Raw genomic sequence first — 13,927 nt, 5'->3', positions numbered from 1 at the left:
TCTTTAAAGTATCACGAAAAAGAATAAAAAAATGACGTGAATATAGGTACGTAATTTCATGAGACTGGATAGTAAAATTTATAACGGTAAGCTGAAACTACTTGCATAGCCAAATCAACTAATCTAATTAAATGTAAAAATTTATGGTAGTAACATTTTTTACATTATACCATGGTAATCTACCGAGCCCCTAAGGTGACATTGGAGTAAAAAAATCAAAAGTTTAGTTTCATGTGCTCACGTGAAACTTTCATGTGCTCACGCGAAAACCTTCATGTGCAGAATTTAAAAAAAAAAAAGTTTAGTTTTGCGTGCTCACGTTAAACTATTGCGTGCGCACGTAAAACTATCGCGTTTAGTTTCACGTGCGCACGTGAAAGTTTCACGTGACCACACGATATTTTCACGTGTGCACGCAAAACTAAACTTTATTTAATTTTTGCTCCATGTCCCCTTAGGGGCTCCGTAGTAATCATAGTTTTCTCCCAAAACATCTTATTAATTTATTAGCAGTAGCAACAACTGCAAATAACTTCTAGTGGTGTTGTGTACTGTTTAACTATTATAATTTGGTGGTATATTTTTATAATCCTACTAAACAACAAAACTGTGACTGTTTTGTCACAAGATGATGTATGAAATATTGAGAACAGATTAAACAATTTAAAACAACATATTTCAAAATATTAAACTATTAAACATAATTTCCTATTATGTTATATTCTTATTATGAAAAGAAATCATACAATCAACTGTCCCCTAGACTTTCAGTATGTGGCCCACTAGATCCCAACCCTGAGGCTAAGCCCCTCCCACTGGCCGGCCCCCAGCCCCGGGCTTGGCCAATCAATAGCACTTTCCTGTTTTAGAGCTGGGTAATTATGAGGTGGGGAGAGTAGGTGACCTTTCACCTGTCCCGCATTACTTTGCTGATATTAAGATAAATTGCCCGATTTTGGGTAAACATATGCTGCAATTCAGACTGTCAGCGGCGGTTTGCTCAGGGATAATTTGTATTGATCTCTCCGTTTCTTCCCAATTCTGCTTACTGACCTCACGGATAATGAGAGAAGGAGAGCGTGAGAGAGAGAGAAAGGGACTGAAAATGGTCACTATTGCTTCCCAGCATGTATCTGAAAGCCTGGCGTATGTCAGCGGCGTTTTGCTTAAATCTTTATTTGTCGTCTATTTTCCGTTTGTTTGTCCTATCCATCCGGATTGGTAGAGGGAGGGGGTGCGTTTAGTACTCAAGCATAACTCGAACACGTTAAATCAAATCAAGCTCACGTCTCGTACAGGACTGTTATGATATGAATTATGGAGCCACCCATCTAAAGAGGAAATGTGTTTGCTAATGAGCTTGCATGCTTCTCAGGCCGCATGAATGAACAGAAGGGTTTGCGCTTGATAGATGACAAATCTAAAGCTCCTTGGGCTGGTCATCATGTTTAGTTGTTTTTTTCACCCCTCATTTGTAAAAGAGAATGTTAAGCACAATCTGCCGGGTACTTAACATAAAACAGACTCGGAGTTTGGCGCGAGAGACAGAGTCTGTGTATATACGTGTCGTGTACACGGTTGCCTGCCTGTCTGTGCATGTGCGTCTCCGTATATTTCAAGATTGAGTGCTTTGACCTTGTTCTCGCAGACTGTATATATTGTCATTCTTCAAAACTGACACGCCAGAGTGCCGCAGATACTAAACTGTGACACGTTTTTATTTAGCAATAGTAACGTTACGAGGAAGTGACAGTTTTGCAATATATCACAATAAAATACAAGTGTGCTGATTTGCAAAAACGGAGGAAAGAGCCTTACTTACAAAGTTTACTAGTAAATACATGTACTGTGTTGGTCTGCACATTTATTATTTATATAAATAAATGTAAATGCATGCACATTAAATTGACATTCATTCATAAAATTGCATTTTTGTGCATTATAAAAATCTCTACTTTTTATCAGTATATGTGATCTCTGGGAACCCAACCCATGACCTTTTGCACTGCTAATGCCTTATACCAAATATATACCAAAAATATACCAAATGCATTCAGTTCAAACCTGTTACAGATCTGTGTCGAGTTCAAACGAATTCTTAAAAAAAAATTCTGTACGTGCTTCCACACATCCATTACATCGGATGATTATGATAAGTGTGTATCTTTGGCTCTGGTAATGACTGGAGCTCTGGCTGTTGCTCTATTGCTCTGTCTAATTATCTTTAACTGCTGTGAGCTTATCTCAATCCCTCCTCCATCATAAAAAAAACATTTACCACTTTTGATTTTTGTTAAACTTCTACAAACACAAATCTGATCATGGAAATTCGGGAGTTTGGAGGAGTCTTGGAATAGTTCTGTTTATCTTTGGATTATCAAAGTTTATTACGGGAAAGCAGTTTGTCAGATGTTGTCTTCTGACAACACAAACTACAGAACTCAATAAGGAAATGTCTTTTAACACAGATTGCTCATTCTTTCAAAGCTGAGACAGGGAAATGTGGCAAAAGCAAAACATGAAATCAGAAAGTTTTTGAGCGTAATGGAGAATAATAAAAACAGGAAAGCATTCATTTGTTACAACACAGCTGTAGGATTTTGCTTTAAATGAGGTCAATTTTCATCGCAATTACTGTTGTCTTCCTGCAACTTCCCGACTAAGAGTTTCTCTCTGTTACTGAAAACAGGCCACTTTCATAATTATGATTTCTTTGAACACGTCTGAAATATAATCCCAGTAAAGGAGTGACGCATTTGTTACTGTCAACCGGAGAGAAACCTCAATTAAGGACCACAGATGCTTTTCACGAGGGAAAAATGAAGAAAAACACTTGTGATGTATAGAAATTAAAATCATCCAATCACAGTGCTCAACACAAAGTCACGCCCCTAAATTTGATAATCAATGCACAACACTATTTGGAAGTTTGTACCAACTTAACTGTATCTACTCTCTTTTAAAAAATGTTGGGATATTTTCGACCCAGTATCGGGTCAAAAAGGGACGAACCCAAACGTTGGGTTAAATTAACCCAGAAAACGTTTAGGTTTGACCCAACAGTGGGTTAAAACAACACAGCAAATGTTAAATTATAACCCAAAGGGGTCTCTTTTTGACCCAATGCTGGTTTGAAAATAAGTGCATGTTTGTTATGGGGCTAGACTTACATTAACAGCTAATGCAAAATAAAAAAACATGTTCACTGCAAAAAAAAATGATTTTCAAGAAAAAAAATTCTTAGTATATTTGTCCTGTTTTTAGTAAAAATATCTTAAAATTCTTAAATTATGATGCTTTTTCTTGATGAGCAAAATTACCCAAGAAAATAAGTCTAGTTTTTAGACCAAAAATATCAAATTTAAGTGATTATGTGCATAAAACAAGCAAAAAAATCTGCCAATGGGGTAAGCAATTTTTATTTTTATTTTTACTTGGATTTAGTGTTTAAGAAAAATTTGCACGATTTTTTGCTTACCCCATTGGCACGTTTTGCTCATCAAGAAAAAACATCTTAATTTAAGAATTTTTAGATATTTTTGATGACTATTATAAAAGATGACTATTATACTGACACTCGTCCCGCTGGCTGAACAGTATGAAAGTGATTTTTAAGAATTAAGGTAGAAGAGAAACAAGGATGGACAACTAAAAAGGGAGAAACTAGCTGATGGGTGGCAAGATTTGTCAAATTTAAAGCTTGGTGTGAGAAAAAAAGGGAGAATGAGGGATAAAAACGCAGGGTTTCATGAGAAGAGAGAGAGCCGGGGATTTGACGTGGCGCTAACTTCTTCATTTTATTGCCAGCTGTCTCAAAGGAAACCATTTCATCTCCGAGAAATTCAGATACTCCGGAAATTAAAATTTCAAAGATCTGCGGAGTAAAAAAAAGAGTGTGTGAGGAAAAAAAATCAATGGAGCCGGATCAATGCTCATAGAAATTTCATGAACTTTGAACCGATACAGGCACGATGATGAGAGAGAGGGGGGAGTCGCCGATAAAGTGTCGACAGGACAAGAGAAGCCCACTCGAGCGACCTACACCGTTCATATTTTATTTCCCTGACAGAAATTACATTGCAAGTCTATTTCGGTAACAAGTAAGGTTAAAGAAGACCCATCTATTTCTCAATTTCTTCTTCTTCTGTCAGCATACTGCTCACCACCCATGTGACTCACCTCAGATCTAAAGTCAAACGCAGTACTTTAATAGCTCACCGATATCAAATCGAATTGGATCTACGCCGATCGCAGACGCAAATTAATATTATAAAATGAAGATCGATACATGGACGGGGGGCGGGCGAATCGATGGCCTCTAAATTATTGCTGCATTTTCATCCTCATCCGAGATGAGTTGTGTTTTCCTCCGCCGGTCAATACTTCGCAGCTTCTCTCATTAATCTATAAATAAATTTGGTGATGAATTCAGTGCATGTGGGTTAGGATCGGGTCACAGAGGTGAGGCGAGCGGCAACCGGGAAGATGTTTGAGAACAAGCGGCGAGAGCTCCATCCATCAGAACCAGCTCGGACCACTGGAGCATGACTAATTTCTCTGACTTAGGGAGGACAAACCTATTTAAAGCTGCCGGAGGAAAAAATGAACCCAGCCAAAATAGAAACCAGCAGGGCCAATTATACCCAAATCACCCCAGTGCAAGTCTCTTTGCAGAGAGAGGGTACACTCCACCCGTCCAGCACTTGCAGAGGTTTGCTGATTCTTTTTTGGACCGCTGCTTATTATAGAGTCGTAGCTTGTCACAATATCGCATTAAAAATATCACTACAATCCCCAACGGTGCGACATTGCTCACAATAACGCTGCGGTCTTCTCTGAAGTAATAATATTTTCTAAAGAAAAATTCTCATCTGCTCATCATATCCTCAATTCTTGGTTCTAGTTGAAGTGAGTGGTTCTCATCATTAAAACACACTGTAAATATGCTGGGTTGGATAAAACGCTGGGTTATTACAATTTAAAATGCTGGGTTGTTTCAACACATGGTTGGGTCAAATATGGACTTTGGAGCAAACCAATGACCCAGCAAGCAATTTTGCATTTAAAAGACGTCTAAGAGCCGTCCAAACACAGGGGAGACATTTGGGCGTCTAACCATAGGCCAAAAATAATAAAATAAAATAAATAAACCAAACCCCTTGTAATCACTGTAGACTTTGCTTACATAATTGAGTATCATACATCTCACAAGTTATTTTGGCAAAACCGGCATGTTACCAAATTCAAGTTTATCTTACGCATCGGACTCTATCGGGTCAATAGTTATTTGGAAAATATTAAAAAATGCATACTTTAAGATCGTGCTCTGTAAAGTGTTTGGGGAACGACGTTTGTTGTATTGGATGTGCTGAACAAGAAAATAGAGAGAAAACAACTGCTGGATTGTGTTCAAATATCTCTGTTTACATTTCCTCCCTGCCTCTGATTACTACTGGTAGTGTATGTGTGTGTTTACAGTCCTATCAGATCAAGCTTATGCCCTGCGAGTCAGTGGGTGGAGATGACTGTCTGATGCACAGATAGCACAGTGCAAGTCGGTAACAGATAATTCACTGATACGCCGCCGCGTAGATTTGTTTACCCCCCTCATGCTTAGAGGAGCCATGCACTTCCTTATGAAGTGCACAAGGTTGAACTGCGGGTATTACTATTTACAGTACGTAGAGGGGGCTAAATGTTCCTACGTTTTTAAACACTTGCGTCAGAGGTTAATTGCCTCTAAATGTCCGTAATTAGTCTAATGAAGGCCAATGTTTGGTTCCAGCGTGCAAGCGTGTGCGTGCCAGGATCCGGTCGGGCATCTTTAGCGAGGCAGAGGGTTGAGTGAGTGAAGGGGCGCGATGACCTCTTTGTCCTTTTGTGCTATGATAAATGACCGTTTCCTCCACCGTGCGTTTTGTCAGTTTCGGCGCAGTTGAGTCGATACCTTCACCTTGACAAGGAAACTTTGTGATTTATCGGGACCGCCGGCCAATCAACAGGCCGGGAGCTTGGGGCCCTCGGAGAGCCTGAGAGCGTGCCGTGGTCAAAGTCTCTGGGAGCGGAATGATAGACAAATGGCTCTTGTTAGAAGGGGCTAAAAAATGGGAGGGGCAAAATAGGAAGAACAGAAAAAACAGAAGTCCAAGGCGGTCACGCTGGGTTAAAAGACGAAGCACCCTGTCACGCAGCAGGTTTGGAAATTAGCAAATAATGTTCCCTAGTCCTGATAAATGTGTGATGGCGCTCCCTGGCAAATCATTTTTTAACATTTTGATGCATGTCTACAATCCCATCTGAGGAAAGAAAAAGTTTACTGGCCCTCAAATCCGCCCTGACAAATGAAGGCCGGTAAGTGTGCGATTTCTGTATGAAGTATGGTTCATTTTCGACAATTCTAGTAAATGGGTGTCACTGATTAGGACGAATAGTGTGGAAGGGTGATAGCTCTTCTCTTTTTCCTCTTCTCCGTTCCTCCAGTGAAGCGTTAAGGCCGTGGTCACTGGTGACCGTGCCTAAATAGAAAGCAATAGCTTTGATGCAATTAGAGTGCAACGTTGAGCTTTATTTATGGCTGTTGTCAGTGTTCAAAATCGTTTGTAAAAGCGCTCAGGAGGCCTGCCTCTGTTAAAGCGTCTATTAGTGCCAGAGCGGTCACATACATATATATCTTAATTTATATCTCTCACTTTCCCCTTGTTAGAAGCCAAAGCAGATCATTGCTGCCTGGGAATTTGGGTCATAAAAACGGCGCGTATTCCTGCGCACAAGGCGTGATTCCGATTTGTTTACAAGGAGGTCACGCTTATCTTTCAAAGTGCCTACCAGAAAAGGGCCTTAAAAAGTGTTTGTCAATTCCGACAACAGCTTAGAGAAACATCTGGATGGGCTTTTTAAAACAGCCGGATCAGCTAAACCGAGCATCCGAAAGTCGAGCGTTATTGGCAAAGGGACAAACGCATGCCTGTCCCGCTTTGATTTTTTTCTTCCTTTTTTATGGACCCTTCTGACAAGCTGTTTCATGCCAGGCCTGATCAATGGATAACCAATACGGGTATCAGATGGCCCAGCGGTGGCCATGTGTTAACAAAAGACACGAACGCACAAGGTTAAAGCTTGAGAAAATGTTACAACACACAGTCCTTTAAAGGATACAATGGGATGCACACTCAATAAACCACTGCAATGTCTGCTTTTAAATGAAGACGGTAAGAGCCCGAAGCTGTAAATGGGCTCGCTTACACACACAGTAGATGTGAGTCTTAATGGATGACTTGTATTGAATAACACATTGTTTTAGGCTCTTTCCTGGCAGCTCATAAACTACCGAGACCCTCTCGTGTGTTTGCATAACCTTACGCGATACCGTCATCCCCTCACCAGCGGTCTTCGGTGTGCGAGGGTCTTCGTGGATTTTTGCAGCGTGTTTAATTTCACTGCTGTTTAGCTATGTCAGAGCCAGAGGCGTTGGAGAGGGCTGGAGGACATTAGAAGCTGTTTTCAGAGTCTGGCCAGAGTAATTTGTTTAAAGAGCATTGACCTCGGAGACAGGCGGCTTGTGTTGGCCGTGATGGAGCAGAATTATCGACTCTTAAAGTAGCGCGGTGCTCTGACAGGCGATTGGCATCACATCTGAACGAACACGGGGGACTTTTATCACACCTCGAGCGCCAACACATCACAGCCTACATCACATTAAGTCTAATATCTCAAAGGCTCTTTGGGTAAATCTCGCATGTCATTTTTATATCGAAATCAAATAATAATATGAATTACAGTGTATTTTTTACACTGTAATTGAAATAAATGAAAAAAATGAAGGTTGTTTTTAGTCATTAAGATATTTTGCAATGTGATATTAAACAAAAAGCCCCCACCTTCCCAAATGCTCATTACTGTAATGCAAGAAAAATCTGATAAATCTAATAAAAAATTAATCTGAAAATAAATAAATAAATCAGATTTTTTTCAGATTTATTTATTTATTTTCAAAATTCTTTTTATCAGATTTATTATATTTTTTATTTTCAAATTTATTTATCTGAAAATAAATAAATATATCAGATTTTTTTTCAGATTTAGTTATTTATTTTCAGATTTATTTTTATCAGATTTATTATATTTTTATCAGATTTATTATATTTTTTTATTTTCAGATTTATTTTCATATATATATATATATATATATATATATATATATATATATATATATATATATATATATATATATATATATATATATATAGGACAGTACTGTGCAAAAGTCTTAAGTCACTTAGATTTGTTGTTTTTGCAATGATATAGTGATCATACATAATTATTTCTCAGTCTCTTAAATATATGATAAAAATTTTAAACCTAAATGATATTAAATCCTAATTTCTAATTACAACTGAATGACTTCAGGACTTTAGTCTCCTCAAAATAAATAAATAAATAAATTCAAGATGTGTTTAGTGCCAAGAGAGGTCAACACTAAATACTGACTGATGCTTGAAGACGACATTTAGTTTTGAAAATTGTTTTGTTTTTAATTTGTGTACATATTTCCTGTATTTTATGTTTGTATCTTAATTAAAAAAAGAAAAATAAATATGGATGGACATTAAAACTTTGCTAAAACAACAAAGCTGGTGGTGGCCTATATGGATAGATAGATAGATAGATAGATAGATAGATAGATAGATAGATAGATAGACAGACAGACAGACAGACAAATAGATTGATTGATTGATTGATTGATTGATTGATTGATTGATTGATTGATTGATTGATTGATTGATTGCCACAACCACCAGCTTTGTTGTTTAGCAAAGTTTTAATGTCCATCCATATTTATTTTTCAACTTTTTTATTAATATAAATGTATGATTATAAATATGTTTATATATGTTTGTATACAAAATGTGCAGGCTTCTACAGATCATATAAATAATTCAATAATATTAATAACATCACTACAGCAGTAATGCATTACAGTTATGATAATTGTTATGAAAATACCATCACAATGCAAAATTTCTCAATGGCTCTAACCTCATATTAATTCTCATTAATTAATCTTTTGTTTTCCTCTGACCTGAACATGTTTCATGTTTTGTGAGATTCAATATTGCCTAGCGACTCAATACAATATGTCAAGATTATTATATTTTAGTAATAAACTTGTATACAGTGACCGTTTACTCTCGCCCATGCATGGTTATATCACAGCATACATCACTTAACAGATGGCCGTTGCACACTGCTTAGGATCAACCTCATATCTGAGCACTACACCCCTGTGAAACAGAGGCCATAGCACTGCATTTAATTGACTGTGAAGTATGAGATGAGAGAGAGGGTGTGTAACTCAAAGATGAGAGGGTGGTCGGCACCTAAAACGCTCTGTTTAGCCTTTTTGAAAATCATTTTGTAAAATAGCCAGCCATTACACAATTTATCAAACACACACACAGCAACAGCATCTGAACGTTTCTATCATTTCCAGTTCAAAGCATCTGTTTATGAACTAATTACAGACATAAACTCAGCAATTTGTTCCAATCGATTGCACTTACAAGAGTCTAAGAAATGCAGGAAAATATGTTTTAAAAATGAAAAATACCAAGTGGAAGCAAAATGCACTTTAAAATATATATATATTCACAATTACAAGCCAAATTTAACAAAAAAAGAATTAATAAATAGGAAATATGATAGAAATATCACCCAGCTTGTGTACCAACAGCAAGCATTACAAAAACTGAATTCAGTCTACTGTGTGTGTGTTTGACCTGAGGTGAGGTATTATGGGGATTGGAGTTCAGAACATGAGAGGGATGGGGTGTGTAGTCTGTGTCTTCCCTTCTTTAATTTGAGGGGATAATTAACTAAGTCCTCAAGATCTTAGACAGTAATTATATCTCATCGCTGATGAGTAGGAACCAGGATCAGTCATGGAAAACAAACAACAAACATCTCATGAAAGGAGTGACAGAGAAGCTACTACGGCGTCCAGTAAACATTCAGCATATGATAAATGCATGCATTGATACGAAAGACAGACAAATAAATATGCAATATATACATGATGGGCCAGTTTCCCAGGCAGGGTTTATCTTAGTCTCAGACTAAAATGCATGTCTGAGCTGCCTTAATTTAAAAAAAAAACATCTCCTAACATCAGTGCCATTGTTTTGTCCCAAGATGCACCCCAGTATTGTTTTTTGTAAAAATTACTTAAATGTCCTAATATAACTAAGGCCTAGTCCTGGACTAATCTAAACCGCCCCTATAGATTTACAGATTTATAAAAAGTCTGACGCTTTCAAAACATTTCCATGTTAACCATAGTTTCCATCCAAAATACTAGTTAATGCAACCCAAGATACCACAATTTTATTTTGGTCAGAAATGATGGTTACCACAATCATTGTTTAAAGGTCTGATGACGCAGATGTTCTTCAAACATGATTATAAGTGCTGAATCTGACACCAGCTCCCTGTTTTGCACTTATTAGCATTAGCACATGTTTCTTAGCAATGTAGTCCCAAAGTCTCTGTGGCTTTAATGATGGCAGACATTAATGTCTAAGCAGGTCTGGTATTAGCTGGCCTTGTGTTCTCGGGTTTCATTATCTCAGGGGCTCGTTGGCCTCTGCCCTGCCCCTGCTGAGAGGGTTAAATGTGGGAGGGAGAGTCGGCCCATTGCCTCAGTGGGGCTGAGATGGGGAACAGCTGCCTGAGGGGACCAAGGGCCCCTTCCTCACCTCTGTCTCTCTCTCTCTCTCTCTCTCTCTCTCTCTCTCTCTCTCTCTCTCTCTCTCTCTCTCTCTGACATTCCTGAGTGTGAGAGTAATTCCTGATGATTATCTCATTGTCCCACTCAATTTGGGATCAGACACACAGCTTCCAGGTCAAACACGGAGTGACCGCGTCCCCTTCGGTATCAGCAATACCGAGGGAGTGATTACACTCATCTTACCAACAACCAAACCCAAGATCCATGGGGGTGAAAACACAATCGCACCCAAAATGCACACAAAGCACAACCTTGTGCGGTGGTCGCACACACAGGTAAACTGGACAGCAGGAAACAGAAGTGTTTTTGTGTGGAATAGAGCACAGGGTGTGGGGGAAAAGGGGTTGGAGATGTGTTGTCATGGTTTGAGATTAACTGGAGTTGGCAGCTGCCCCCCAACTCCATTGCCCTCCCCAGATGAAGGCGATATAGGGTTACAAGAGAGAAAGTGTGAGAGAGATGTGTTGGAGTTATAACCATCTCTGAAAAGGGACGAACGATACACAAACCAATTGATAGGAATTCAACTCACCTGTATACACAAATCGGCCAGGTGCCCCTTTGCAGAACTGCTTTGACTTGTAGGACAGGGTAACTTCTACGACGCCCGGGATATGTCTTGGAGGGGTCTGCACTCGGATGGCATGGGGTGTTATAAGCTATGAGAGACAAGTAACTCGGTTAGGACCATGCAAACTTCATCAATAATTTTAGATTTCATCAGCTGGTTCCGACTTACTCGCAAACCCTTTAAAAAAAAGTAAACCTAGTCCAAATTTTTCCCCAAGTTAAAATCAGCAAATAGGCCTTGGCTTACAATGAGCTCAGAAAAGGCCAAGGGGCAGGAGCCCTGCTCAAATCATCTCCATATGTGTTTCATTCGCTGCTTTGCCTGGCTGTTCTCCTCCAGCTCGTATGTTCCCCCTCTGAGATATTTCACCCCTAATTGTTCAATTGTTTTGCAAGACCTCACGGTTCGGCGAGGAACGCGGCGGAGGCCTCTGTGGACTTATTGTCGGGCTGTTTAGCATGCAGTTTGTTTATCTAACTCCTTATCTGCTCTTGTGATTAAACTAGGAAAAGAAAAATAATAAAATAGAATAAACAAACACTGATTGGCTCGTCGAGTCTCCTACCGGCAAATCTATGCCAGACAGCTTTATCAACTCATAAAGGAACACACTAACCTGAAGTCTTTATTAGGTTTGAGCTAATTACAACGCAGCTTCTGCACGCCTTTATTTCACTCTTATTTATATGTTTATGTGGCGTGAAATGAACAAAAAGTAAATGTAAAGGCGACAATAAACGGATGACGGCGTAATTGCATTAAACCTGTAGAAGCAGAGCTTCATAAACTGTGTATAATCACAGTTTTCACGGAATCACTTTTTATTGAATCTAATGAAGTTCATTAGAAGGCTGTTATAGAAACAAACGCTTAGGCAAATATCCCGTATGTCATTATCGGGGTTCACGTCGACGTTCCCATTCTTACCTCGCTCCACACCAGCATGGTGCCGAACACGACCTGAAGTCCGTCGAAGAAGTTATCGCCGATGATGATGACGGTGGCTCCGCCGGTGGTCCAGCCTTCGCTGGGGCTAATGGCTTTTATGCACGGGGTAGCTGCTTATAACAGAACACATAACACAACTCTTAGCACCATGCTTTTGTGCAGACATTACATAACACTCAAGTAAAAAAGTGTGAATGATCTGGGCCAAATCTGTAAGTAAGGAGAAAACGCAGACGGCTATACGAAGCTCAAGGGCAAAAATGGATGATACTGACGATTAAGCCCTGTCGATTTATCTGTCCTGCTTTTACAGATCTAAGATCAGTCAATCAAAAGGTTGCAGACCAAAGCACAGGCGACGGGCATGCAAAAAAGAGAGACTTCGATTTTTCATGCACCCGCTAATTGGGTCGGGCCTTTTTATCCGCAAACTTCGCCTTTGGTTTAAAAACTTCCAACCTCCTCTTCTCTTCCAACCTTTCATCTCCCCGTGGCTCTTATCATTCGGTAATGAGTGCTTTTCGCCTTTTCGGGTCTGTAAAATGAGATTATAAGGGAAATGAGGCAGCGTTCACGAGTTTAAGATTCAAACCGGCTAGCCGTCATGCTAATGGTGGCACACGCATAGAGAAAATGAGGTCGTGCCTCTGACCCCGCCTTTGTCGTGAACTTAGCCAATGGCTCATTAGCATACATTATTGTACTGCCCCCCTTGCCCCCGTGGAGTCGAGTGGTGCTATCACAGTAGTACGCGGTCGGAGGCCCAGGGCGACTCGACCCCCTGTTAGCGTCTTAGCGCCGTGTGCTTTGATCAGATTTTCCTTTTTACTGTGTTGACTCTGTTCCGCCGGCCCCCTCGATAGCACATCTTCAATAATAACTCCGGTGGAGAGAGAGCGTGGATGCTAAAACAACAGTAGCCCTTCACCTTCAGCTGTTTTCATTGTATTTTACCACTTATGTTCCCTTTTTTTCTTTTTCAAGGGGCAAACAATGGCTTTTAGATTTTAAAGGTTATTAATAATGCACAGATGCTTGGCCTCTTTGGAAAACCTCTCCGCTTAGAATCGTTCCCCTCCATTAAAAGCGCATGACATCATTTTCATCAACCCACAAGCTCTGACATCATTTATCACCAAAAATATTGAGTACTTATGTCAATACTAATGCTGCTGTAATAGGCCTGATTTTTGTTACATGTATATAATTGGACTTGGAATAGTACTACCAATAAAGAAAGATGCTGACGTGCAAAACTTATAAATGGTAGGCATAGTGTGGCAAAATGGTTGCCAATATGTTTTGGCTTTTAGGGATTGTCTCTATGATATTCTGGTCCCTAGATACTGCCTGGCTCAATGGGAATTTTGGCAGGTTTCATTATGTGCCACAAGTTTGATACTCCGGTTTAACCCTAAAGATGAGCATCAGCAATAGTGATGCTTGCCTTACAACAAGGCAATAAATAATAAATTGTGCATTGCCATTACACAAGGTGAGTCTGTGAGGTTAAGCCCTTGTGTGAGCAGGTCTGTCTGTCTATCCAGCCCTAGTTAATCAACATTAGGTATTGTTGTGTAGTACAGCCCAGACAAGGCAGCTCTCTTTGTTTGCCTTAATGTTGG

At 39.4% G+C, this 13,927-nt stretch overlaps 1 protein-coding gene and 1 long non-coding RNA gene across 17 annotated transcripts in view; one reads left to right on the top strand and one right to left on the bottom strand.

Annotated features, from left to right (window-relative positions):
• Positions 1-13,927, bottom strand: part of ebf3a (EBF transcription factor 3a) — a 94,617-nt gene that overhangs the window by 13,834 nt on the left and 66,856 nt on the right. For 13 of the 16 annotated variants that reach the window (XM_055176662.2, XM_055176663.2, XM_055176653.2 and 10 more), the window contains exons 9-10: positions 12,282-12,415; positions 11,316-11,442 (exon numbers count right to left, since the gene is read on the bottom strand). In XM_055176662.2, coding sequence (XP_055032637.1) covers positions 11,316-11,442; positions 12,282-12,415 — 261 coding nt within the window. The remainder of the gene's footprint in view (positions 1-11,315; positions 11,443-12,281; positions 12,416-13,927) is intronic. The other 3 variants (XM_055176658.2, XM_055176665.2, XM_055176660.2) reach the window with 1 other exon arrangement.
• LOC129421253 (uncharacterized) overlaps positions 1-13,927 on the top strand; it is a 192,463-nt gene that overhangs the window by 135,037 nt on the left and 43,499 nt on the right. The window lies entirely within an intron of this gene.

The sequence above is a fragment of the Misgurnus anguillicaudatus genome, chromosome 4 (genome assembly GCF_027580225.2).
Source record: "Misgurnus anguillicaudatus chromosome 4, ASM2758022v2, whole genome shotgun sequence".
Taxonomy (NCBI): Eukaryota; Metazoa; Chordata; class Actinopteri; order Cypriniformes; family Cobitidae; genus Misgurnus; species Misgurnus anguillicaudatus.
This window is presented reverse-complemented; position numbering and strand designations above follow the sequence as displayed.